We start from the raw sequence: 27,893 nt of genomic DNA, 5'->3' as shown, positions 1-27,893 counted from the left end.
CGCCCGTCCCGTGGGAATCCTCCCCACCCTCCCCGCTGCCGCCGGGCCGGGGGTCGCCGTGTCCGTGTCTGTGTCCGTGTCCGCAGTGTCTGTGCCCGTGGTGTCCGCCGTGTCCGAGCCCTCCCGGGCGGCGCCGCCGCTCCCGGTACCTGCGGGCGCAACTTTTCCCCCGCCGCCGTTCAAACGCGCTGCCGTAAAGCGCCCGTCTCCCCTGGCAACAAGGTTCCGGGCGAGCACTAGGTGTAGGAAGGTGATGTAAAAGTAAAAACACCCAGTGTCGTAAACCAGGTCCGGGGGGAGGAGAGGGGCGGGAGGGAGGGGGGCGGGCGGGGGAGGAGGTGACTGGAGCATTTAGACACCAGCGAGCGGATCATGGCGGATGGCCCCAGGTGTAAGCGCAGGAAGCAGCCGAACCCGCGCCGCAACAACGGTCAGTCACCCGCGGGGCAGTGCTGGGGCGGCGGCGGGGCCGGGGCGGGGGCCGGGCACGGTCGTCCCGAGCGCGCAGAGGGGAGGTCGGGCGGGTTCCAAAGTAATTCCCCCCGGCGCGGCTCGCCGGGAGCGCGGCTCGCCCCGCACCGTTATATCCGCTACCTGGAGCCGCCGCCGCCGCCGCCTCCCTCCTCCGCCTAGCGGTGCCTGCGCGCTCCGCCGCTGTCCGGGACCGTTACCCGCCGCTTCCCCTGCGCCCGCCCCGCCGCGGGCTCGGGGCCCCCCGGCCGCGCCGCCGCCCTCCGGCCCGGGAGGGCTCGCCGAGCCCCGTGGGGAGCGCCGGGGCAGCCCCCGCCGCCCGCCCGGCCGCGCAGCCACAACTCCGAAACTTGTTACCTGCGCGCCGCCCCGGCGGAGCGGGGCCTCCCCCGCGCCTCCCCCCGGCCCCGCGGGCGGGGATCGCCCCGCGCCCGCCCGGGAGCGCCTCTGCTGCCCGCCGGAGTTCCCCGCGCTCGCTGCCGGCCGTGCCCGCGGGGGCACCCCCGGAGACTACGCAGCCAGCAGCGGTTCCCGCGGGGGCAGCCCCAGCCTGGCGCCCCCCGCCCGTTCCCGCCTCCCCTCCCGCCCCGCCGAGAGTTGGTCCCGCAGCGTCCGCGGCCGCCCCGCCGGGCCCCGGGCAAGCGGGCAGGGAGGGAGGGTGCGCTGCGGCGGGGGCGGGCGGCGAAGTTTCTTCCCTTCCCCTCTGCGTTCGGAGGTACCTGTTTGTATAATAATGGGTGGTAACGGCTCGGCCGGGGGCCCCGCGCCGCGCTCCGTGCGTGTGTGACCAGCTGCTGCAGTCTATATAAGGAATTACATTTACATTTCAGACTTAAGGGCTGCTGTGGGGTGGTGTGGTTTTTTTTCTCCCCTTTGGTACGTGTGTTACTTTAAGATGCATTGGAAAGGTACACGGCGAGGGGAATAAACGCTCGTAACGCCCACTCTCTACTTATTTTATGGAAAATAGAGAAGTAGTTCGGTCTTCCTAGCGCGACTCTTCGCAGTAGGATGTAAAGCAGGAGATTTTGTAACCTTCCTTGGCAATTTTAGGTTTCATGTGGCATTTCCTGTGCAGGGTCACAGATAGGAAGGCTTTGCCTGCGATCTGAGATGTTTTCATACGCAGTGAATGGTCTCCGAAATAGATCAGAGTCACGATCGGTGCTTCACTTCTCTAATCCTGACTGTTCGGGGTGTAACGGTGATAAATGACGGCCTTTCCAGGCGCTAACGAGTTGGTTTGTTGCGTTGAACTTAAAAGGTTTTGGTTTTATTTTTCCTGTGTATGTTTTCTAGCAAGTATTTTTGTTTGCAAGCTCACGGTATTCATTCCTTGTCCTTGTGTAAATATTCATATTTAGCTCATGATTTGGCTGTGCCAAAGGTAAGTTTGGAAAGTGCTTTTCTCTTTACCTTATTAAAAATGTGGATGATCAGAGAAAGGGGCTTTTCTTGTTGCTGACGACATGTGTGTGACATGTGAGTCTGAACCACCCAGTGCCTGTGCAGGAGCTGTAAACATGTTTACCTGAACAGGAAAGAAATTGGATTTTTCTCTTAAAGATCCAGTGATATGAATATCGTACTCTTAGAGCGTATCAACAGATGATTTGAGAGAGAAATTGCTGAAAACCTAGCTTTTGAAATCAACGGGTGAAAGAGATTCTTGATCACTGCAGCAAATGGCAACTTGTGCAGGTAGAAAAAAAAAGATGGTGTTTAGTTTTCTCCAGCATGCATGTCAGTCCCCTCCTTTCTGCTGCTTTCGTTCTCAAGGGAGGGATTTATTTACCACGCTTGCTGTCGGTGTTTTTCCTTTGTGCTTAATATTAGAAAACCAGATTTAAGGCTGTTTAGCACAAAACGTTTGGTCTGCAGCATGTATCACTCACAGAAAACAAAAGGTGTATAAGATGCGGTATCATTCCAGGTATTTTTCATCTTCATCACTTTTGGACCTCGTTGCTGCACTTGCTTTATTATAAAAAGCCTCCGAGTCTTTATCAACTAGTTCTGCAATGTAGAACGTAGTGTGTCTTGCTTTAGGCTGGTTTTGGTTCCTTTTTTTGAGGAATTAAAACCAACTTAAGTCATTGTGCATTGAAGCATCAGGATCGGTTAGATAATAGCTTCTGGATAATAGAGATTTGTCAGCAGTGGGTTTATTTTTGAATTGCAAATATTTATTAGAGAAAATTGCTAGAAAAATGTTAACCCTTTAACCTTTAAAGTAACTAAAGGTGACGCTTTTTTTTTCTTGGGACTCTAAATGCGCTTGATTCTTATGGCTATCTCCTGTTAATGAAAAATGAGCATAGTGGGGATGCATCAGCAACTGGCTTGTCCGTAGTATAAAAAGTAAAAGCACAAAATTATGCTGTTTCCCCCTACTTACCCACAGAATATGAGATCGTTAAGAGAGAGATTGCACTTGACATCCAGTATGCCAGTTAATAATACTGGGCTATGGCATCGAGTTGTTCTACTGTAAACTTTTCTTCTGTTTATCTGGCGTTAAACTTCATACGGCTATTCTTGTACTGTAAACTTTTGTTGTGGAAGGTTGGGTTCCCCCCCCCGCCTCCCCCTCCCCCTCCCCCTCCCCCTCCCCCTCCCCCTCTCCTCTCCTCTCCTCTCTCTTCGTGTTTGGGAGCCATCCTGGTGCATTAACTCCAGCTGGAAAGACAGTCTTATCTTCTTACCTCTAGAGCTCGTTCCTTTTCTACCTTGTTTATTGGCCCCTACAGGAGATCAGCAAAAGAGCCGATTGGCCCTGCCATTAAAGCCTCCACTTACCAGGAAATCTGGCACTTCCCATCTGAAGAAAACTACTCTGTGTCATTGTCCTTAGTTCTGGCCAATACACAAAAACATCTGCTACAGCAAAGGGGTTAACCAAGCGTTGAGACCATGTGATGAAGCAGAAGCATAGGCTAGCTGGGATGCTCTCTTTCTATCTCCTTCTTCCCCTTCTCCCCCTCTTTGTATAGAGAAATGAAAAGGAGAGTTTGTTTGGTTTTGGTTTTTTTGCAGTCATCTGCATAGCCATGCTATGTGACTCCTGGGCAGGTTTCAAATAGATTCAATATCAGCAAAAGTTTTTCTTATTCTGGGTTGGTTTGCAGAGTCAGGATTAGTTGCTTTCTTAGCTTCTGTCATATATTATAGGATTGTCTTAGCTCTTACTAAATAGCAAAACAAGAAATAACACATCTTGTTCTTCAGCAATGCTGTGAGACAAGTAAAACAAGCACAGTATTTAAAACTTTCCTTACTACGGGGTAGTCAAAAAGCTATCAGCCTTCTATACAGAAGTTCTGAAAATAATGTAAGTATACCTTCATATTTTCATATGCATATTTAATGGTAAAAAGAAGAATGTGTGAATTTGGTAAATTCTGCATGCTGTCAGGTATATGAGAGGAGAGGGTATAGCCAGGTTTTAAAATTATTTATTTAACCTCCTAGTAACAGTGAGTTCATTATTAATAGGTTACATAGATTGACTTGTTAGAGTGCTATTTCAGTTGCTTTACAGTTGGATCTCCTCTCTTTTTGTTAGATAACAATTTCTTTAAAAGTTTGGTTACAAAACTAAGGACTATAAGAAGATCGTGTCTTTGAACAAGGCAAAAGCGTGGTGTGATTCTCTTTGCTCCAAGGTGTTAACTACTGGCAGGATGTCAGGTGTTAGTGACGCTTGAGATACATTCCTTTTCGTTCCTGTCTTCTCTTGCCCCCTTGCTTTTCTTTTTCACTAGGTATCATGTTTTCACTCCAACATTAATTTAAATATGCAATTTGGGATTTGTGGAATGTAGCCCAAGTTAAAATTCCAGGCACAGTGAACAGGTCTACAAGGACCACTGAATTAACTGTTTGAGTCCAGGGAAATCTCTCATATAAACAAATAACACTTCTGTTTTGATGTTAGCTACTGAAATATAATGGAAATACTTTAAAAGCTCATTATGTCTTCATTTTTCTCTCAGTAATCAGTGTTTGTTATTTTAACAGTTGTGAAGCAGGGTGTTTTAAGGGAATTAACTACCTGAGGCAGAGTTTTTTAAGGTGATTAATTCTCTGAAACAGTTTACCTTGATTATAGGACTCTGTAATTTTGCTGCTGAACAGGTTGGTCGAAAGTAGCAAAGAAGATGAAACTTTCCTTCTGACGTGGGGTTCCCCATTATACAAGTCACTAAAATTAAATTTTTGAGTTAGAAGTCTGAGAATTTGACTTCTTTGAACTCAATCCAAATTTTCTGTTGAATATTTTCTGTTGTATCAGATACCCCTCCCCACTGAGTCTTTCTGTGGACTTCAAGCTTTATTACAGGTCCTGTTAATTGATGTTACTGATTTTGGTTAGGCCCTTGCTGGGTGCAAGGCAGCTCCTCTGTTGGTGGTGCAGGGGGAAGGGGTTCTGCAGCTGTCCCTGCTTCCTTCCTGCTGGGACTCAGGTTGTGGTATTAACCTGTAATTTCTTCTTATAGAAGTTTCCTGGTGGTGAGGGGAGAGGCTGGAGTATTCTAAAGTCAAAATATCACTATAATGCCATTTTTCATGTGCAAACGGCTGCTTTAATAGTGTTTAAAATGCCAGCAATGGTTGTCGGACATTTTTAACACGTGTGGCACTCTATAGCACTGTTATATAAATAAAACTAGCTTCTGTGACACTTGGACTGTGGGGTTTTTTTGCTTGTTTGGGGTTTTATCTCATTTTTAGCAACTGCTCTCTATTGCAGAGAAACTGCTGGAACTACAGTATCGGACCAAATGGCTTTTAAGAATCCCTGCTTCTAAATCCAGCCATTATTATTTACCAAAAATATAAGGCCATTGCTTTCAACTCATTAGCTGTTCATAGTCATTTCCAAAACTGTAATTGATATTGCAAGCTGATTGGAATATGGTGTGCTTTGTTGACTGCAAAAGCAAAGTTTAACAGTGCACATTGCATCTCTGGAGATTATGAAGATTCTACTCGTGATAGGTTTCACACAAATGCACAAAACAAAGAGGTTGAAAAATGAAAATAATTCTGATTTTATGTAGACTTTCATATGGTATTTCAAAGTACAGTTCCAGATGTACTTTCAACTGCTTAGTATCAATATTGCTGAAGTTTTGGTGGTTGTTACCTACATTTTTCAGGACTCACACCAGGTAGGATCTCCTTTGTTTTGGGCCAGTAAACAGGACCCTGGCTTTCATCTGTGGTCTCGGAAACCTTGGTACTTTGTTCTGGCAGCTGTAATAGAACTGTTATTTTTGAGAACTAAATTCTCGAGTGACTTAACCCAAGGTCACACAGAAAGTCCATAGCAAGACTAAGTCTCAGTCTGCTTTTAATTCTCAGGACTACCTGTGCATTTGGCTTAAACTATAGCCTTAAAGGGAAAGAACAGTTTTGTCATTTAGCAGTTACTATTCCTTTCATTTCAAGTGTTTAAGTTCTTCCATATTTTTTGTGTTGAAATATTTGTACTTTCAGCAAACATGTGGCAAGATGCAAAACTCAATTTTGTCTTTAGTAATTTTTAGATGGTACTAAGATAGTGCCTTTGCCAGTGATGTTTCCAGTCTTCGTAGTCGATGTAATGATATGCCAGAGAAGTAGAATTTTGTTTTCTGGTGTCTTTTTGTATGCCCAGATCTGAAATTCAATGATGTGAGGATAGGCAAAAGTAAAATACATCAGGAGGGAATTAACTTAGGACCTACACTGTTAACATCAACATCTCTGCTGCTGTGGGGGGGATGTTAAGGGGACTGTTTTCTTGGAGTTTAACATCTGGGCAGAGATGATTTAATCAGATGTTGGGTTTGTTGTGACAGTAATGATTAAAGAAGAGGCTCAGGATGTGACTGGTATTTCTAAAACTTGAAAATGCTTGTTAAATAAAAAAACATAAGTCCTCTTAAAAAAAAATCCCAGAAATAAGTAAATGTCAGGCCTGGTAGGTCCATTTGGCTGAGACAAACACATACAAGTCAAGGTTTTACCATGACAGCTGTTTGTCACAGGTGGAGCCATGTGGGAAGTGGATGTGGGTGCAGGTGGGTGATGCTCCTGCCTGGGGCGCCTGGACAGCATGAGGCAAGGTGGGTGTGAAGAGTATTCTGGTATCTTCACTTAGTGAAGATGTGTGCTTAGCTCCTGTCAGGATCAGTTTTGATACACTTTCTTTCTGGTTGAGGGAAATGCTGTTTTAAGTCTTTAGTAATGATAAAAGCCCCAACAAAACAACAACAACCCAAAATCAACAAACCCTCAAGCACAGCAGAGGCCAGAGGGCTGTGTGTATGAGTGGTGCATGGGTGAGGCAAAGACTGTGTGTGGGGAAGGAGAGAGAATGAAATAGACAAGGGATTAGTTTGCTTCTCTCTCAAGGTCTGATACCTGATTTCTGATGCACCTTGGTGGCCTTCCAGGGAGTGATGTATTTGGTTGCTGTACAAGATCACTGTGGTAAATAGCTTTGGCCTCTGCTGGCTGGGTGATGCCTTGAAGTACTAGATTGTTACTGAATTATATTGGGGGTTTCATGTGTGTAGTCTCTTGTAATGCTTTCTGCTTCAATGTTACATTGGCAAGGTTTTCGAACCTCTTATAAGCCACTGCCTCTAATATTCTGATTCAGTTGATTTTTTTGAGCTAGTTATCACATGCTTGCATGTTTTTCAGTCTTGGTTTGCTTTTCTAGTCCAGTTCCTAGCATCTTACTTTTACGTTGTTGGAAAGAGTAACAGAAGTTTGGTATCTTAAAATATTGTTCACAGTTGCAGCATATTAATCGTTATGTGACCTCCTCCTTTAAAGAAAGACTAGAGTTATTTTCAGTTTTCCTATTGTATTGAGCCAGGGTTTGTTTATTTAATAACCCATTTTTTCCTTTCTTGTGTAGACAAGTGGTATTCCTGTGGGACAGTTGAGAAAAATGGGAAGCCCAGTAAAGATGAGTGACACTTGATGGATAAAGTACTGACTACAGTTAAATGCAGCATAACTTTATAATTCTATTTCAGTACTCCTGAGAAAAATGCTACCCCCATCACCACAGTATGTAAGCACCTCTCAGGCAGTAAAAATATATGTACTGAGTCTTCTCTTCCTGTATCTTGGCCTGTACATCTGATTCCTCATGTGAGTACACATTAGGAGGATAGGTGATGGTAGAGTGGAAAGAAGGAACTTGCTAGGTTTGTATCTTTATGCGTGGAGCAGCCAGGCAGTGATTCAAATGTTTCGGGTGATTAATGCTGAATTAGCCAGGTTTCTTTAGACTTGTGAAATTTGTTCCCAGAAGGGACAATAGGGAAGAAAGGAGGCTTTTTTACTTTGCCTCACTCTGTGATTGCCTCAGATGCTATTACTGTAATGTAACTATACCTTTTATTTTAACATTCTTTTTCAGGGCAACAGAAGTTAACTAAAAATATGCTTTCTCATTTTTGAGAAGTCAGTACTGTTTCAAAGCAGCCTGTTTCAGTTCTCTCCTTTTCAGCTGTCATTCCCAGCTGTCACAATCTCCTTGATGCGAGGACTTTACCCCTGTTGTTTCAAAGCAGTTTGGTTAACAGCTGCTGTCACCCAAAGGTTAAAGCCCCAAAATGGGCATCCTTTATTGCTTCCCTTATGAACATTTGCTTTCTGTTTGGTAGCATCTTCCTTATTGCTCTGTCTTCAATGTGCTCCACTGATCCTATTTTTGAAGAACTATGTAAAGCAAGTGAACTTGTCTGATGATGAGTGTATTCTTCTAAATGTGTTCGGGTGCTCAATTATGGCTGAGAAGAGAGACTAAAAAATAAAAAAAAAGGAAACTGTGCTGTGCTGAGATGACATTCCATCCTGTTCACTTATGATCTGTGAGTATAAGTGGCAGTCCTTGTTCAGTGAAAGGGCATGTAAAATCACTTCTTTAAACACCAATAACCCTGTATTATACTGGAGTGTATCAGAAGGAAAAGAAACAACTCTTTCTTAACTGCATAGTATTCTGTACTTCTTTTAAGTATATGTGTTTTATTTCATGCAGATATCCTCCCCCTTTCTGCAAGCTCCTCTGTTCTTTAGCTTCTCACAGGTCAAGCATTAGATCAGGAACACTGAAGGAGCTGGCAAGAGCACTGGAGATAAATGGATTATCAACCTGGCCTTTCACCATGATCCTGAGAGAACTTTCCTGGGCAACACTTGAAGTAAAGGGTTTAAGGGAGTCTGATATGGTAGAGTATTTTTACCTATGAACTTGTGTGCCTCTCTGTGTTAGGAGCAAATGCTAGTTGGGCCAGTGATGCTGGGAATACAGAGTACCTTCACTTACTGTGATATGTAATGTTTTTGTTATTTCAGCAAATATCTCTTTTCAAATTCTCTTTGATAGACAACTGGCAGACACTGAGGGCAGATTTTTGTTCCATTATGTAGACATCTGTCCACAGTGTGTATATGGGAGAAAGCAAAATGAAATTACAAAACATCACAAATGTGGCACGATTTAAAAAAGGCCTGGGGAAATCTATCCCATCTGAAAAAGGGCGAGCTAAAGAACAGAAAAATCAGACCTAATTGCAGGGGTTAGGTTGCTTTTTAACTGAACTGGTAGATTTGACCTAAATGAGAAGGTTGAGGTTTTTGTTTGTTTTCCTAACACCTTCCCCCTCCCTGGATCTAACATAATTTTTCTTGATGCCCAGAAGCATAAGAGAGATGAATTGTCCCTTTTGCTGAAATACACTTGTGATTAAACAGTCCTTCTCAATGCCTTGAGGAATTTCTGCCCTGTGTAGTTTTCAGGTATGCACCCGATTTTCCTTCTTTACACATTATGGTCCACTTTATTATTTCTCCTGACTTTCTGTAAACTATTTACTGTAAGTCATGTGAAGTCCTAAACTGGAAAAGAAGGTACTGTTCAGAACCTGTTACTTCTTTAGTCTTCTATCCTGTTTTCTTTGTCTTTTCATAGCTTTTTATTTTCTCCTAGTATTCCTGGTATCCCAGCTATTTTGTAAAGTGAAGTAAAATAGAAGTGGTCACATACAACTGGATTCATTCTTATGTTACTGTTCACAGGAAGGACCTAGGTACAGCTGGCCCCGCAGAGAGCATGAAGTGGTGAATAAGGACTTTGAAGCAGATTTGGAGCCGTAATGACTGGCTTCCTTCCCTGCTGCTGTCCCTTCCCCTTCCTTGCAAAGCATATTCATTGGAAAAACTAAGGTGTGGTCATCAGGCATATCTGTTCTCAACTTCCAGTAATTTTTTGCTCACTGCTGAGCTACACCATAATTACATATGCAAATGTAGTATTTTTTTCCCTCTTACCTTGTACATGTGGGAGAAGAAGATAAGGTTGCAGAGTACTCAGGGATGGTGCTGTTACTGAGGTGCTGCAGATGGCCCTAGGAGAGAAGTGTTTGTTCTGCCGGACAAGATTCAGTGGGGGATTTCAGAACCTCCACATCTCAAAGGCAACAAAAAAGCAATAGTCTTGCCAACTTTAAACTTTAGAGAGGAACAGATTGTTGGGCAACAACCTATTTTGATACATTCTAGCTACTGAAAGTGAATGTGCAATAGAGAGTTAGGTTGTAGACATACATATATCTATATGTGCAATTATATCTGATAACAACCATTAGGCTCGCTTGAGTGCACCCTGTAGTAACACAAGGTAAATGCCTGTTCTTCCTAACAGTGTTGCAACCATACTAAACCCACAAATACCCATTCTGTGGAACTGACTGTTCTGACAACTCTGCCCTTCATAGTGAGGCTTACCTGGTATTTTCTCCAGACCTGAAACTGACAGACCTACTGTACTCCTGGAACTCTAAATACAGCTTAGAGCAGATAGTGGATAGAATGGGTTCGATATTGCAGTTAAAATGCTGGGAGGCTCTTTCTGGACAAAAGTGGAATAATAACTTAGAAACGAGAAGCAAAATTGAATTGGTAGTTGTGGCATAGGAAAAGGGAAATAGTTTCAGTGACATGTAACACAGTATAACGCGCCGCAGTTCCTTGTATTTCACCACGTGATTAATCACACCTTCAGGGATCAGCTGTGTAGTTGATGTGGTAGTTACAGGATGGAGGCAGACACCCTAAATAGATAAACCAAGTTTTTACCTCAACATATGGGTGACTAAAACTAATGGCAGATTTGGTTTCTGTGAGCCAAGCCAAGTTCGCACAAGGAGAATTTTTTTCTTTCCAGCTCTAAAAGACACAAATAGACTTAGTTGAATAAAAACCATGACACACAACAGAGGTTTATGATCCTGACAGAAAATTCTTACAAGATATTTGATGAAAACTGTTGTGTGTAGATCTGATGCTTAAAAAATATTTTTGCTGGTACTGCCTATGCCAGTGCTAAGATGCTTTCCTTCAGAAACAAAATGAGTAAAGTAGTTAAGAACTCCAACAAATATGGGCATTTTCTTTATTTTGGTATGAAATTGCAAGCCCTCTCCATTTATTTATGTCAAGCACATGAGAAAATAATTAAAAGCTCCTTGTTGTGCAGTATGATATACAGATCATTTTACTGTGTTTGCTTTTTGCATATATATGTTGTCACAATAGTTTGACATGTATATACAGCTTTTCTAAAAGGTCTGAGTTCTTTTCTGAGCAGGTAGGAAAGCAGACAGGCTGAAATTGAAAACTTGCCAAATGTCTAGTTCTAATAGTTTACAGTTGCCTATATTATTTTGTCTTTGTAACTTTCGACAATATTTTTAAACATTTTGGAGATCTTGTATAGCAAATTCTTGGAACAAAAATATTTGAACTTTTCAAATTCCAAGGTGCTTGTTTACTGAGTAAAGTCTCATGCCTCAGTGTACCTTAATAGGCATCCTAATGAAGCTTTGTTTTCATTAAATATTGCCCCAGTCTGTCTACCTTTGAAGAACTTGTGTGTCTTCAAAGACAGCAGTATTAAGTAGGACTGTCAATCAAATGTGTGTCTCCTTCATTCTTGGGTCTACTGTTGGAACACTTTGTAGCTCAACTGTGTGTGTGCATGTGCAACCGTATGTGCTGTTTTCATGCCTTTTGTCTGTCAAGCTTCTGGCTGATAGCAGATTAGCCATCTGAATGTGGGCAGCAAAGAGTAATGGGCTGTACAAAATGCCTGGGGCTTCTTGCATGCAATAAAATTACTCCATTGTAAAGCAAAAAATGACAAGTCTGCCATGGAGGATATCTGTATTGGGGAGATGGAGAGAGTAGCCTTTGGTTTATCATGTTAGTGGGTGTAAAATAAACTTCCTCTTTTTTTCCAACTGTCAAAAGTATTTGTAGGTGCTTTATGGAATAGTGCTGAAGATTCTTCCAGCAGGAAAATACTGATGAGCTAAATGAGTGATGTACTATTTACTATTCCTGGTTGCTGCATATGTGTGGGGAAGAAAGGGCAGGATGGCTTAGTTTCATGTTCATCATGCAGGTGTGTGTGGTTTTTTTCTTTCTTTTCAATTTTTTATTTCAAGTGTTTTGCTTAGTTATAGGATTACATAACCTCTCCTGCAGGAGTGTTATGTTTATTAAGTCTTTTGGAAGATGTGCTAATACAGATTTGAAGGAAATTGGGCCAGAAGCTGACTGAAACAGAGGGAATCCAGATGTTGGAGGAAGATATATAAAGCTGTAGAGAGCTGGATCAGACAGACACACGAGTCTGTGTGCAGAAGCACAGTAACAGGAAAAATAACTATGAATCCTATTAAGTTTTTTTGACAGCTGTACTTACCCACTGGAAAGGAATCTGGTGTTTTAAAACCCTTTCAATTGTCTACAGTTTATTGTGTTCATAAGCAGTAGTGGCTGCTTGTACACTTCTGACTTCCAGTTACAGTTTTCAAGAAAATTTTTTTGTTAGTTTGTTTTTGTTGCATTCAAACTCTAAAAGGTGCCCTTCCCGCTAAAAAAGAGAGGAACGCTACATAATTTTATACTAAATGGAAGGTCCTCCTGGATTGCATCTGCTCGGGAAATGAAGGCAGCTTCAGATATATGTGAGCTTCCAAGATTAACTGGCAAGTCAGCATAAAACCAGTTTGTTATATAGACTAGGAATGAATTGTTAAAACATGCAAAATTGTCCTAAAATGCTTAATTTTAAATAAACCTTTTAACTGACATTTGTCTGTTTTGCGTGTTGAAATCTGTTCAATATGTCTCTGTGGGCTCTGGAAATACAACCAAAGTGAGTGGACTCTGAAAATCTATCCTTTAGCAGCAAAATGTACGAATTGAAACTTTTAATAAATAAAATGGGACTACTGTTTGAACAAGCTTTGTGTTATTTTTTTCATTCTGTTAGCTGTTGCCAGATTTCATTGTGACTGTTTTGGACATGTATGGCATTTGTTGTAAGGATCGTGTCCCTTGAAGATCTCCTTTTAGCTGTCCTTTACACAACAACTTTTCCCCAGTCTCTTGGATTGATTTACCTTAAGCAAAAACCCTTCCTAAAAATTTGTGCTTCTTTCCTCCAATAAAATCTGCCAGCTCTATATGCACCCCAAGAAAAAGAAAACAACTGCAAATGATTTTGAGACTGATTATACCACAGAGCTCCACAGATGCTGCTCCCTTACAGCAGTATTAATTCACTTTACATGCATTTTTATTTTGCAATTCAGAATTGCTTCTATGATCATATGAGCTTTTTATGGTGCTGAAGACTGTAGCTGTTGATAAAACTAAAGCTTAGTTAACTGTCTCAGGCAGTGGGTAGTCTGTAGCTGGTGACAAATAAAATACGTTCCAGACTACTTTATTAAGAGAGATTTGTGTTTTTTTTTTTTCTCATCTCCTCTTTCCTTGCCCCATGTGATTGCTGTGGTTTACAGGAGGAAGCCACTAGTTTCTGCAGTCACAGATGGAAAGGGAGGTGTGTTCACTGGTAGGGGATGCAAAGACATCTGAGTAAAAATAAGAAAGTGAACTGTGTTGTGGGGGAAGAAGGTACCTACATATTTGACAAATATTCCAACATCCATGACTGACTTGGTGCTACTGAAGCCAGTATGCTGTACTTAAATGCAACTTCCCTAAGGTGCATTAATGAATATGAATAAAAAATCGAAAACTGTTCTCTTCTTCTGTGATTTTCATAATTGCACATCAGACAGAGAAAGATATTAACTGGCTTGGACTGGCATGGCCTCACATAGTGATGCGCCATAGCTGGTTTTCAGGACAGATCTGAGTAATTGCAAAATATACCAAAGACAGAGTGGTAAAACAGTTGAAAGCTCAACTTCACTTAAGCAGAAAGTAGTATAGGAAATAATGGTTTTCGTTTCCTGGTGAGTATTTAGGTAATATAGAAAAATATGCTTTCAGCAGATAGTTTGACTTGCTGTTCTCTGTGTTGTTGCGGCTGCAAGAATGGCATAGCTGGCTCAAACACCCTGCATGAGGAAAGTCTGTAGATATGAAAAGATCTGTGCTAAAATATTCCAAATATTCATAAAAGAAGTCATGTATGGGATATATGGGGAGTAGGGGGAGAGAGGTGTGGAACTTAGTGTTCATGTTTCCTACAGTTGTGTGATTGTTCTTCATCAGTGGTAAGTGATGTGATGTGGCAGTCTGTCTGACCCAGCTGTAGACCATTTACAAACATCCCTTTTGGGTCAATTCACTGCAACCAGGAATTTTTGAGAACTCTAACTGGATCCTGCTAGGATGGAAATAAACATTTGGTTCTGAAGTTCTCTATTGAATAATACCCTTATAAAATGTAGTCCTAATACTAAAAAAAGGGGTTAGATTGCAATTTTAACAGCCTTTTGTGTTGATGCTTAAGATATTTTTTAATTTTTTTGTTGACAAATACTAGTGCAGCAGACTTGGAATCCTGAGTTTAGGACACCATAATTAAGGCCATCAGCTGCAGAGCTATTGAATGCCTGAGGTGGCATGGGGGAGAAACCCGGAAATACATGTTTTCAGGCTTAAAAAGTAACCAATTCAGAATATTTACTGCTAGATTTAGCTGAAACTACAGCATATTTTAAAACTTTCTTTGAACAGATTGTCTTTTGTTCGCTGATTGTAGTGAGGAGGAGGTGGCAAGATCTTAGTGTCTCCTCTGTGAAGTATCCAATGTATGAATTTAGAGAAGGCCTTGTATAAACAAAAGTGCAGTGCTTGTCACAAAATGAGATGCCTGAAAGGTGCCTTCTTGTATCCTTTCCCCCAGTTTTCCTTTTGGGATTTCTGGTGGCCAACCCTTGCATTAAACTTTGACAAACACAGTGGTATGCAGATGTGGAAGCTCACAGGTTTTATAGGGAATTGCTCTTGCTCCCTAGTTCAGCCCAAACCCTCAGTTTTATTTGTGTGCTATTTTCCATAGGTAGAACTGTTTCTGCAGTAGACAAGTTAGTGTATGTATTTTTATGACTGTGATACTGTTTGTTGCCAGCTTTTCTGTCTGTTGTAGGCCCTCTGTGAATCCTGCTCACTCCAGTTTTATGGGACTTCTTTTCTGTAAATAGGAAGAAGAGTCTTTTAGATGCACTTTGGGGACAGATGTTAAAAAGCCTCATGTTTTTTTTCTTATCCTGGAATTGAGTAGCTCTTGAGAGGTTAAATGTGTCAGTGCAATGTTGGTCTCACTCCTGGATGAGGTAGTGAACCCTGTCATGCACCCCCTCATCTAGCTGTCTAAGAAGATGTGCAGAGCTGCAGCATATTTTTGTCTCCATTCTCCTCCTCTTCCAAGCAAAACTGTTTTAGACAAGGGAAAAAAGTGCTACCAAAAAAGCCAAAACAATGTTTTTGAGCTTAAATAAGACTTATGATTATTGCTGCTTTAATAATAAGTGGGTTTGGTTTCTTAATGTGCAAAAGCTATGTGACTATTGCACAGTACTTCAGTGGACACTTGTATGAGGCAGTTGAGAACTCTTTAATTTGGGGAACTTACAAAGAGTGAAATGTAATCCTCAGCTGATCAGCGTGCAGTGTATGAGAACAAGGAGTGTCAAGTTCTGTTTTGGAGGAAGCATGTTCAAAATCTTTCATGTTCATTCACATGTGCTTACCTCTAGATCTTCTTTCGATTTGTAAGGGTGTTCTGGAAAACCACAGAGCCAAGAGCATGTTGATGTTACTGCCTTGGGTATTGTTGATGATACCTAATCAATACCTGTGATTCTATTTTGTTTGTAATTTTTGTTAATTGAATCTTATTTTTCTGTACCTTGCAGATTCCCAAACTATCTGGTAGCCACCACAGCTGTCTGCAAAACTCAGAATATTCTAACACTAGTAAGCAACTGTACCAACATGACAAATCTGTTTGCTTACACAGCATGATAGAATAGAAGAGATTTCTGTATCATCCTGGACACAACCTGCCAGGCATTAGGAAAGCAACGTGTTTTGTTCCCAGAGGGGGACAGAAGGGATTTGGAGAGAAGTGAGGCCTGCATTGCCTTATGATGTTTGTGTTGTCATCCTTACAGTGTCACAGAAGAAGAACAAGGGTTTTTTAGTCATCTCTCCGGTCTCAAACCCTTTAGAAGTATATCCTTATTTTTGTTGGTTTTCTCCATTTCTGCAAGTGGGACACTCATGGAAAGCCTGTTACATGTGGGTTTCCATTTAGGTGTGAGGGCTCTGGAAGAAAATATTCAGTCTTTGAGGTTATGTCAATCTTCTGCTTAAACAGGATTCTTAGTTATTAATGGAGAAGGGTGCAAATGAATAAATCATACTGGGCATCCAGAGGCTTGAGAGGGCTTATTTCCTTAGCCAAAAAGAACAGACATATTTTGTGCTTCCTTGAGAGTGTTTTTTTCCCATTTGTCAAAAAGATAAAGACTGTCTTCTGCCCAAAGGTTATTTAAATTGATGTCCTAGTGTGTGAGATGAGAGCGTGTAATGCAACTAATTCCTGTCAGTTAATGGTGCACATCCCACTAAACACCCGTCTTGCTGCTTCCTTGAGAAGCAGTTGGTGGGGGAATCCTGTGTCTGCTATGTCTGTATGCCTTTGGTGGAAACCATAAGGAATAGAGGTTGCTTTTTTGGCATATGCATTCATTATGCTTCAGTATAGGAGCCAGGGGTGGTAGTAGTAGGAGATGTTGGTGCCCTACTCTTCAGCTTTGGGGAAGTCGTTGTTGCTGACAAAGTGACAGAAACGTTGTCTGACTGCCAGCTATGGCAAACCAGCATCCTTATGTGAAACCACCTCCTGTAATAAAGTGAGGTTTGAGACTTTCTCTAGGAAAGATGTCTGCTGGTGTCTACTGATGGCAAAATGCCATATTCTATGTAATACATAAAGGCATATAGTTGTTCCTAGGAAAAGAGTGCCTTGGAAATGCCCCTTTTGAGAGAGCAGACCTCTTCATCAGCAGTAAAAACAAATAACAACTTGCTTGCTGAACTGTGACCTGTTTTGGAGTGATAGTCTTGCAGCTTGCTGAATCGACAGCTGGGCTTACCACCGTGCTGCCTGCAGCTGAGAGCAAGCTTCACAAAGGCTTTGGGAGAATACATTTGTTTTCCTGCACTGTTGTTATTTCTCAGTAGGTTTTCTGTTGCTGTTCTCCCAATTTTTGTAGCCCTGAAGCTGCCCAGCCAGCTACTGTTTCTACTTAGTTTTCAATTCACCTTCTTCAAACATCCTTAATGGCATCTGAAGACTCAAAATATTTGATAAACTGAGAAAATCAATGACAAGTTATTTGATAAAGCTTTTTGAGCTCTCTGGTTTAGCTAAGTGATTTAAATGTGATATTTCCATGCTCGAATCAACTGATTAATCTCTAGGCATGTAGAAAAAAATGTGGGTTTGGTTTTTATTTAAAGAGGGAAGGCATATAAATGCTTTGTTCAAACCTTCTTTCTGGTAATAATTCTATATTCTGCAGATGAATTATGTGAGTTGACATGAAGAATCTGGCTAAAAAGGAAAATTATCCATCTTTTCTAGATGAGACAGTGCCAGTTGTGAGGATCAAATGTTTGTGCAGAAATTATATTATTTCTGAGCTAAATTTTACTAAACATGCTGTGGCATATATTTGACTGGCATAAACTCTATGTTGGTGTTTGTGGCAATGGGGTTTTAAACTAGTTCACTTCAAATCCTAGCAAGCAGCAGCTGAAACACTGCTGAATGACCTTTGACATAGGGACCCATGAATGCCCCAAGTATGATTTCACTTTCACCACGTTCTTTGTGAATCTGAATGCTTGTCAAATCAGATGTGTGTTTAGACCTTTTCACTGAATGTGCTTGGAGGGAAAGAACAAAGCCTGGGGTCAACTTGGCATAATCCCTGCGTTTATCTTTATTCTATAATAGTGGCTTGTGGGGGATGGAGTAACTATTCTCTATGAGGTGAAAGTGCAAGTAGAGTGTAGGTAGGCTATCTGTCTTTTCTTCCAGACTTTCCCAACAGCCTAACTGGTCTCCCGTGATTTACTTGCATTAGTGTGCAGCTGACTAGGCAGATTGCTGGTTGATCCATGTGATTTTCTAGTTTTTCTACCCATCACTATTTTGTAGCTGCTGTTCCTATCCACTGGTGTAAACAAACACAGCTTGTCTTGGGTATCACTTGCAGAAATGGGTCTGTGCTACACAGTGCTTTGTTCTCCCCAGTGAAGATGGGGGTGGTGGTGTGAGAATGACATGGGTTTTTACACTACAACTACTTTTGCTTCATTGCAAATCATCTTTTTATGTTAAGAGATGAAGAGCTTCATATGGTTATGTTTTTTTTGCTTTTGCAGTCTATTAGTCACACTCAAGTAAGGAATGACTAAGTCTGTTATTACCCATTCAAATTGGGAAAGCCTTTGTCTCTAAGGGAAGAACCATAGAGTTCTACTAAATGATTGTTATAGACTTTTTGCAGTATTTTTAGATTTTACTCCTGTGGTGGATTCACTTCACAATACAGGATTGTTTCTGTGTGGAGCTGGAGTGGTCTGAATCTGTAAACGAGCTATTGTGCATCAAAGTACAAGTGGGTGGAGGAACTCTGTGACAAAAGGCCTGGTTACCTTTACAGTTTGTTCGCTGTACCTCATACACTTTGTTTCAGAAGAAAAGCACTATTCAAAGACTTGAGGATAAGGAGGCAGTCTTTCACACGAGGCTTGTGGGAAATTTCTCTCCAACTTGAGGGTTTTTAGTTTGTATAGATTTGCCCTGTACTTTCTGAGGCTTTCCCTGAAGTGACTTAATGTGTCCCTGAGCCACCCACAGCTCGTGGGGTGAACACTTCCCAGTCTGATGCTTTGGCCAGTATTTTCCACCTTACATGGGCACTTGTTTGGGGTTCTTTTGTCTACTTTTTTGTTAAATTTTGAAAAATTTATTTTTAGATAAGGGGTTTTTTTGGTTATTAAGGGTTTCCAAACTAGGAAATAACTTGCCCTCATTAAGTGCAAAGATTAAAAGCACATTAAGCAGCAAGGAGAGATATTTTCTTTCTTTTTTTTAATAACTAAACCTAATAAAAGTCATTCTGAAAATGTGAGTGTGCATTTTTAGTTTTTAAACTAAACTGAGGAATTTGATGTCGTCTGTGTTCAGTTCCCAGTTCCCTTCAGCTTCTTCCATGTGTTTCATTGTTTTCTTTCTCTTTTCATAGCTTAGAGGATAAGCACTTAAAAACCTGTTCATTTATATCACTCAGCATCCAATTTTCAGATTTAAAACATTTTCACACGAGGAATCGATGATGAGCTGGATGTTTTTGACGTTTGTTTTTGTTGCTTTTTTTTAAACGGGAATGGGGTTATTTCAGTCCGCCCTGGCAAAGAAGAGAACAAATGCTCTGGGGAGAGGAGGACTCTTCTCTTGCCCGACCCAGGCAAGCAGGGGTGGCTGAAGACAAGCAGCCACTCTGTGCTCTTGCTGCACATGAACACCCAGGGCTGGGTCCTGCTTCCACATAAAAAATGTAAGGAATACTCAGCCCCACAGGTCACAGCCCCTCACATGAGCTGGAACTAACAGGCTCCAGCACAGCAGAGTAATTGAAAAATAAAGTACCGAAGGTGTGGACCGATGCTTGTGTGAGCTGTCTGGGCAGTGGAGGCAGTAGCCGCTGGCAGGAGGGCAGAAGAAGTATTTGGTGTTAGGAAGAAGTCAGAGCTAAGTAATGGCTTTCATTGCTTGTTAGCTGCATCCTTTCAAAGTTTGTCTGTGTTAGAGAGGGATGTTTTCAGCCTGCAGTCTGCTTGGTGCTCTGGGAGATTAATTCTGAGGAACCTACTTCATCATCGTCTCTCACTGTTTAGAGGAGTATGTTTAGTGCCTTTGTTTTGACTCTACCAACATAATTTTGCTCAGAATCTCAGGCTGAACAGCATGGTGTGCTTTTTTGTGTGGCTCCTGCCCTGATGGTTTACCTTTCCCCTTCCCATTAGAAGCTGCCATACCCTGCTTATTTGGGTGTTGCACTTGCATACCTGAGTGTCACTAGCCTGCATACAGGAGCCTGCAAATCTGCCTCTAGCGTGTTTGTTGCATGCTTAGTTCAACTGTATGGCATTAATGACAGCAAGAGCTTGCATCTTAAAATTCCCTTCCCCTTGCAGGCTGTAAACTATTAAGTTATGTCTAGAATATCCACCTAAAATATATGCCACAATATTTACTGTTTCACAGTATAGCAAAACTCTGAACAAAAACTCTGAACACCATAGTTGAGTGAAACTGATACATGTTTTTCAGAGCTGTTTATGAGCTCTCATCTACTAATCTTGGGTACTTGTAAATAAAACCAGAAAATCCTTTGCTTGTATTAATCAGAATGAAAAGGCAACAGTTGAATGTTTACATTTGCAATTTCAGGTTTTTTAATTGGTAAATCAAACCTTCCATTCTTAAAATGCTACTTATACTGTTATGTAATGGCAGCTTTTATTTCTGCCTCCCCCCTCTTCTGTCAGGCTGTGAAACTACATGCTGTGTAAGTGTCTCTTTATGTTCTCTGTTTCAAGACTGTTTCAAACTTGTAATGTTAAGGCAGGTTTTCTTGTAACAAATGCTCCCATGGCTTCTGTATTGGCTGCCAAACCTGCTGTGTTCTCTTGGGATTTTTTGACTTCTACTTGGAGTGAGGGTTGGATTTGGAGAAGCATCTCTACACAGAGTGAAGTGAGAAGGCTGAACTGGAGAAGCAATGACAGAGGAAACAAACCTGCTGTTTTGTACCTAGCTGTGAAATAGTAGTTGCTCTTAGGGTCTCCCAAGAAGGTCAAAATAATTGTTCTTCTGCCAGCTTGAGGTGGGAAAACATGCAATAGAGAGATGAAGCGAGGGAATAAGTTAGTGGCAGGGCAAGGAACATCCAGTCAAACGTGCTATTAAGCAGCATTTCTTTTAAGTTATATGAATATTAAGGAGGTAACAACACTCTTTCTTTAAGACTGGTACAGTGCTGAAAATTCATCGTGGAAACAGCAAAACAATCTAGGTATGTGCTGCTGGTCTAATTTCACAGCTGATCTCAAATGCAGGTTAGTTCAAAGAGGCAGCTATATAGTTCAGTAATACGAACAGGTGACAATTCAGGAATGTAAACTTGCCATATTTTACGTTTTTCTTACTGTCCCAAGGGCAAGTGCCTGGGGAAATAAATGAACTCTAATATGCCTTAAAGTCTGTCTAATTCAGAATAATTTCAGCTGTAAAGGCACAGGCAGAAGCGCATTCAAAGCCACAGTTCCTGGCGGAGTAGCTGACCAGAAGCCTGCCACGTGGGGGTCCTTCAGCTCATCTGCCCCTGCAACTTGCCACACTGCAGAATCTTCTTGCTGATTTGGAAAGCCTGCCTTCCAAGGCCTGGAGCCCACTGGCATCAAGCATTCCTTCAAACTGGACTGAAATCCGTATTTTCTGTAAGCTACCTACCTACCTGCTCTAGTTTTGAGCAATGTAAGTGTGTTGAGTATGTTTGTGAACGGCCTTATCTCAAAACTGAAATGAGTGGGTTTGTCCCCAGTTTTCTATCTGTCTGGGGACATTGGAATTGAGCCCCCTAGCATGTCTGGCTACTGACAGCCCCAAGGCTTTTGTTCTTACTTCAAGCTTTAATTAACTACTATCATTTTGTTATGTTGAAGAATACGTAATTCTAAAAGTTACCTCACCTGTTCATTTAAAACTGGCTTTCATCCTATTTTAAGTAGCAACTACTAAAGACTGAAACAAGCTGTCAGCTCTGTCCTGCTAGTATTGCAGAATTATTTTCCAGGGTTTTTAGTTGTTGGTTGGTTTGGTTTATTTCTTGAAGCCAATCCTGTCCTAGTAGCTAAGAGGGAATACAGGGCAATCAAAATAATTACGAATTTAGGTCCTTGGGCAAAATAACAGAGGGGTTGCTACTTGGGATTACTTGACAAAGTATTAGGTGAAGAAAATAAAATTTGACTAAACAAGGGTTTAGGGAAAATATTAGCCATGGTGGTCATGTTGAAGAAGCAAAAGTGGGGAATGAACAGCTTTTGTGAGACTTCAGGACAACAGTGTAATGCAGAATCACTGTCATGTTATTTAAAACAATATTTCATTCAACTCTCCCTGTAACTGCTGCTTGAATCTATGCTTTTACATTCTGATTCTTGGCTGGTCAAGGTGGCAGGCAACTCAAAGGAAAATAGAACTGATGATATTTAGATAAAGGTGTCAGTCTCACTACCCTGGAGAATCCTGGTCACCAAGAAAACGATGTAGATGAACAGCTCGGTAGGCCAACTGTTGGCATTTCAAGGGTTAAGAATGTAGCCTGTGCTTTCCCTCTTCCCTGTGCTTTCCTATGGTTGTGTGATTGGAGCGACTGAGTGAGAGGATGTTAGCCTGCATAATTGTCAAACAAGTGGTTCTAGTGTTATTCTGTGGGCGACCAATTGATGCAATCTGGGGCTCTGTTAACAAGTTGATCTGTTATCTCACAATTGGGACAGATTAAGAACAAGTGGTCAATTTACAGCAATTCAGGGAAGTGGTGCTTTGTTGTCTTATTGTAGTGTCTGAGCATACCCTAACTCAGATTCTGGCTTCTGTGGTGTAGGGTTTGTCGTTTAGAATACATGATTTTCACGACCTTTCTTTTTTTCTTTAATTTTCTGGATTGTAAGTCCAGTGCTACATACATACATATGGCAGTTGGGAAAAATGTGACACAACTCCAATGCTTACTTATTAAAAAGATAAATCCGTGTCAGCCCTTCCCTGCTCACACAGTTCATGAATGAGGGATATTTTCCCTGAGCAGTTGTGTGCTGGAAGTCGTTCTGATGTGTTGCTATTTTTGAAGATAACTTTTGTAGGGCAGACTCTCTTCCTCCTTATGTATATCTAGAAACTATTTGCTTTTCATGCAGGCTGAAACTTGTTTGGAACGTAGTTCAGAAATTCAACACTTTCTTATTGACTTTTATTTTCTCATCAGTCCTTTTTTAGAAAAGGTTTTTTAAAGGACTGTTCTCCCAGCAGTTGCTTTACAGCATGTGTATGTTTGGCCTGTCAGCATGCCTATGTGCTTTGGCTGTGTAACTTGTAGGGTTGGCTCACAGACTTGATCACCTAAATTTAGATGCCGGGCTGTGAGCTCATTGCCTGCGCTCCCATTATAGTCTGCAGAGACTGGTCAGTGGACCTGAAGGGCTGTTCAGCTGACTGAGCACAGGCATCTGCTTTTGGGGTGAGCAGAATAGTTCTTTAGATATCATTGATTATAGTGAGAACTTAAGCAGCTATTTGGTGTATAAATGCCTAAATCTACGTTTTACTATCTGTGAGGTGTGTCTTACCCCAATGATGTTTTTAATCTCTAACAGTTGAAAAACTGGTTTATTGCATTTTTCTTTTAAAACTTCCTTACTGAATTCTCTCCTGTGTTACTTTCTTTTGAAAATAGTAATAGTGGTTGGAATTCCTGGGTGCTAAAAACTACATCTTGAAGATGATACCTGTCTCAGAGCTCTCTCTGATGATCTGATCTTAAGTTTATCTTCTAATTTTCTGGGACTCCTACACTGATATCTTATTTCAGCTGCGAAATAGACTTCCTGCCTTTCTCCTGCTCCATGAACCTCCCTTCAGAACATACCGGTGTTGAGTTGTAGCAGGAGCCATCTGACTCAAGCAGGGCTTCCTCTGTCTCATAATGGGAAACTAATGAGCAATCACTGTGCTATCTTGAAGTGTTAGGAGGAAACGGCAAAGAAATTGTACTGTTGCCTCTGACTCAGTTGCTGTGCTATCAGTTGATCACAACTAACTTTTAACTTAAAATGTTAATTTCTATTGATTACCTAACTAGTGCTTTTGTACTGAAATTATCTTAAGTGCAACTGTGAGGCATTGGAACGGGGAGGTTTGATAACGGGAAAAGCTGCTTCGAAGCTTTGAATTGTGAGAGCTCTATGAAGAATTTTTTTTTCAATAGCAGTGAAATTTTCAGTGCAATGGCTTTGAGTTCAATGTGGTTGGAGTAATTGCTACTTGTTTCAGATCAAGGAGAAGTCAATTGTGTAGCTGAACAACTTGGACACAAAAATGTCTTTTTTTACTCAATTCTTCTTCCTGTTATATTAATAGTTGCTTTCTAAAGGTTTCTTCATAGCCAGAGTGCATCTCTCTGGACATGCAGACAGCTTGGATTTTGCCATGTCCTTACTAACCACAAAATACGTTCTGTACTTAATGAGTGAAGTGACTGGGGGGCAACAGAGACAAGAAGCTGAAGAATGGTGCTTAAACAAATAGATGATTTTAGTTAAATCTCCCATATTGTGCAAAGTTGTAGCTGAAATTGCTTCATATTTTAATGTTCATGTTCAGTGTTGTTTTACAGTCTTGACTTCATTATGGAAATGAAGAGATTTATGTTAGAAACGGAGTATGTTTGCACCATGGCAATAAACTAGTGGATTGGTGGAACACAGATTTGGTGTCTTATAGGAATTCAGCCTGTAGTCATCTTTTTTAAAAATCTCAAGTTCTGAGGTTAAGTGATGGGATTGTTGGAACCATCCTTTCAGGTACAGATTTTTCAAGAGGGTACTGTAGCATCCTTCTTTCAAACTTCATGTTGATTTTTTTCTTCAGTTTGTTGTTCTACAGATACAAACTCATGCAGCCTGACAAGTATCTTTGCTTCCTTTCCTTCTCTCCCAGAAGTGTATCAGAGTAGTATCTGTCCTCTTTAAAACATCTGTATCTGGAGTTTTTTTGTGTCATGGCTTTTACTTGAGAATTGTCTGGTGATTAAAAATTACAGAGGAGATAAGTCTATATGCACAGCTCTGTTAGAAGTTTTACATTATTTTTTCCAAATTTCCATTGAAAAGAACTAATTTAATTGCAAGAACTAAGCTGTATATTAATCTATTTCGGAAGAAATCAGAATCACTTGAAGTTGTACAAGAAAATCTAGTAAGTCACCACATGCCTTCAACAGTCTGAAAATGTGATATTTGAGTGAAAATGGTCTATGCAGTGTTCTCTTCTGATCCTTTTATGTTAGTCTAAACTTTTGGGGATTTTGGTCTTGAACAGCTTCAGCTAGAGTATAATTACAGAAAACACCTAGACAGTTCTTCAGACTGTAGTTGCTCACTGCTGATGTGTGCATGCCTTAGAAAGAGTAGTCCTGAAGGACACTGAGGTCCCTGGTGGCCAGCTGATTTTGAGCTTCCAGGACTCTGAAATGACTCCTTGTTTGCAGGAAAATGCTAAGGAGGTGGTGTTGCAGTTCTTCATGTCACTAGTAAAGACCAGAGCTAGAATATCATGCCTGCTTCTTGTGCCAGCTCTTCAGAATGGTGGCAAGCATAGCGTGACATACAGGGAAGGTTGTGTTAAAAACAAACCAAACACAAAAAAACCCCAAACAAAACTAACACCACCACCATCAAAAAACCAAAACAGAATAAAACCACCCTACAAAACACCACATTTAGATAAAAATTATAGCAAAACTATTAGTGCTGAGAATAAAGAAGTGTACCTTGAGTTTACCTAGAGGAAGGTAGAAAATGTCATAGCTCAAAGGAAGATATGAAAGCTGAAGTTGGGTAGTTCCAGCAGGTAAAGGGAGAGGTGTGTTTCTTCTCAGTAGTTACTTTTAGCATAGCTTCTGCTTCCACATGGCAGATCTTAAAGGCAGTTAAAACTGGGGAAATTCACCAAAAGTTGGCTTGTGACATCCATAACTGAATTTCTTAAATGAGTTTAATAAGCCTTTTTAAATAGTATGCTCCATATTAACCAGAAATCATGGACTTCTTGAGCTGGTGAGTGAACCTTCCTTGTTCTGTGCTGCTGAAGGTGTCAGACTAGATCATCATCCTGGTATCTGTTTTTGAACCAGGGCTGGGGGGGAACGCAATTCTCTGCACATTCGTAAATGAATTACAGTTTAAATACAGGATTTCAGTATTTGTGTTCTGAGAAACATTTTCAAATACTGGTTGCTTAAGAAAAGTAAGAAAAACTTACTCAGATGCAGTTTAGTTAAGCTGACATGCATGCAATGCATCTCTGAAGTTTGGAGGATGTATGCAGCCTTTTTCATAAATACTCTTTTATGTGATAATTTGACTGTATGTTTTTGACACTTTCTTTAAAATGAGAATGCCTGCAGCCCTCTTCCCTGGCACAAGTACATTGCAGTGAAAGAGTTGGCGAGTAGCATTGGTATTTCTGATGGCTTCCCACAGATAGCTGAGATGCTAGGGATTATTATTTGCCCCAACAGGTAAATTAGGAAGTTAATTAATAGCTGATTCTTAGACCACCTCCACTATTGAGTTTTGTGAGTTTTGTGTAGGAGAGAATGTCTGGATTCTTGGAGTTATATCAGGAGAACAGCAAGTAAAACTTATACTCAGGTAGAACTGCAGATCATTTGCATTACTTATCTGTTCAAATATCAAACCTCTGAGTTTTTGAATAATGCACCTGGTCATACTCTCTCTGGGGGCTGGATGCCACTAAGTGCAGAAGACTGCCCACAGTAAGCTGGAGATGCTCCTGGTCTACCCCAGTATCCCAGATTACTTTCAACTGATTTGTTGCTTTGGAAAGAAACATAGATAGTTCCACTGTAAAACGTATTAGTTGCTGTTGGGTTCTAAAAACTCAGCAAGGAGTGAGTGTACTGTTAACATCCTTCTGTTACAAGATTTGTTGTTTTCCCCTCAAGACCTTTGAGCACTTTTTTTAAAGCCAGCTATGAAAAAGACATGCTATTGACTGAGGTGTAAGGGGAAAAGATGCATTGCTAATACTGTCAGTGATCTTTTCTCCTGTTTATTGAGTGGAATAACTGATGAAGGTAACTGCTTTGATCCTTGTTCATGTGCTGATGCACTTTAAACTTCTGCCATTACCAAGAAAGGCTACAATTGTACTTCTTACAGCATTGCACGTCTAATACTTTTGATTTGTCTTCCAGAAGGGAAGAAAAGTAGTGGTGTTTCAAGTGGATCAGTAAGGAGAGCAGAACTATGCTGGTCGTCACCATTGCTCCAACTTTAATTGCCAGCTGTTTTGCAAAGTGGTGTTGATGATGTGAAATAGTCATCTTATTCCCATCCCTCCCTTGAATGCACTCTTCTGCAGGCTCTTGCTAGTGCAGTTGGATGCCAGTATATAATGGTTGTAACCTGCAGTGCTGCCTCGCTGAGCTGGTTTTCTGCTGAACACGTGTCCTCTTTGGTTACGAGCCCTGTGCTTCGGCATATCTGAGGTGCCTTCTGGAAGCACAGCCCAGCGTGACCCTGAGCTGCACAGCTGGCAAATGGCACTGATGTTGGCCAGGATCAGCTTTGAAATGCTGCCAGCCTCAGGAGACTGTCTGGTTTCTTTACTCTGCAGGAGTTTCTGGGGGACTCTACTTGGTAACTAATGCTGAATGAGATTGCAGCCCATGGATCAACCAGCATTGCTTTACTGGATATGAAAAAGTAATATTTCATAGCTCTCTTTAATAGTGTCCTCCTGTAAATGAAGTAACAGAGTTTCTTTGAGGAGGAAGCCTTACCCAAAGAGGAGTATCGATAAGCAGTGCTATTCTGTTCAGTGTAGAATGTAGCTCTGTTTGCAGAAGTTAATGAATTGTTACAATGTCAATCATTGGTTGCACCTCTACAAAGTACTTGTTGCAAGCAACAGTGTTATAGTTCTTGTGATTCAGGAAATCTGATTCTTTCCTGAACTTTTGAGCAGATTTACTTAAGGTCTAATCTAGTGCACACAACATGCATCACAGGCTTTTCACACCTGTGTCTTGTTTAAGTTGGAATTTCTCTGGGAAGTGTATACTACTTTTTTTTTCTTTTTTTTTTTTGGGGGGGGTGGGTAGAGTGGTATTCTCAGGTGAAAAAACCATGCT

General features: G+C 41.2%; 1 protein-coding gene across 4 annotated transcripts in view; it reads left to right on the top strand.

Annotated features, from left to right (window-relative positions):
- Nucleotides 1-330: 330 nt before the first annotated feature.
- The window catches only part of ZEB1 (zinc finger E-box binding homeobox 1), a 119,312-nt gene continuing 91,749 nt past the window's right edge, over nt 331-27,893 (top strand). For 2 of the 4 annotated variants that reach the window (XM_071559961.1, XM_071559960.1), the window contains exon 1: nt 331-430. In XM_071559961.1, coding sequence (XP_071416062.1) covers nt 373-430 — 58 coding nt within the window. In that variant the 5' untranslated portion in view covers nt 331-372. Of the gene's footprint in view, nt 431-915; nt 1,187-2,383; nt 2,405-27,893 lie in introns of those variants that run through there. The other 2 variants (XM_071559962.1, XM_071559963.1) reach the window with 2 other exon arrangements.

This window comes from Pithys albifrons, chromosome 7, assembly GCF_047495875.1.
Source record: "Pithys albifrons albifrons isolate INPA30051 chromosome 7, PitAlb_v1, whole genome shotgun sequence".
Classification (NCBI taxonomy): domain Eukaryota; kingdom Metazoa; phylum Chordata; class Aves; order Passeriformes; family Thamnophilidae; genus Pithys; species Pithys albifrons.
This window is presented reverse-complemented; position numbering and strand designations above follow the sequence as displayed.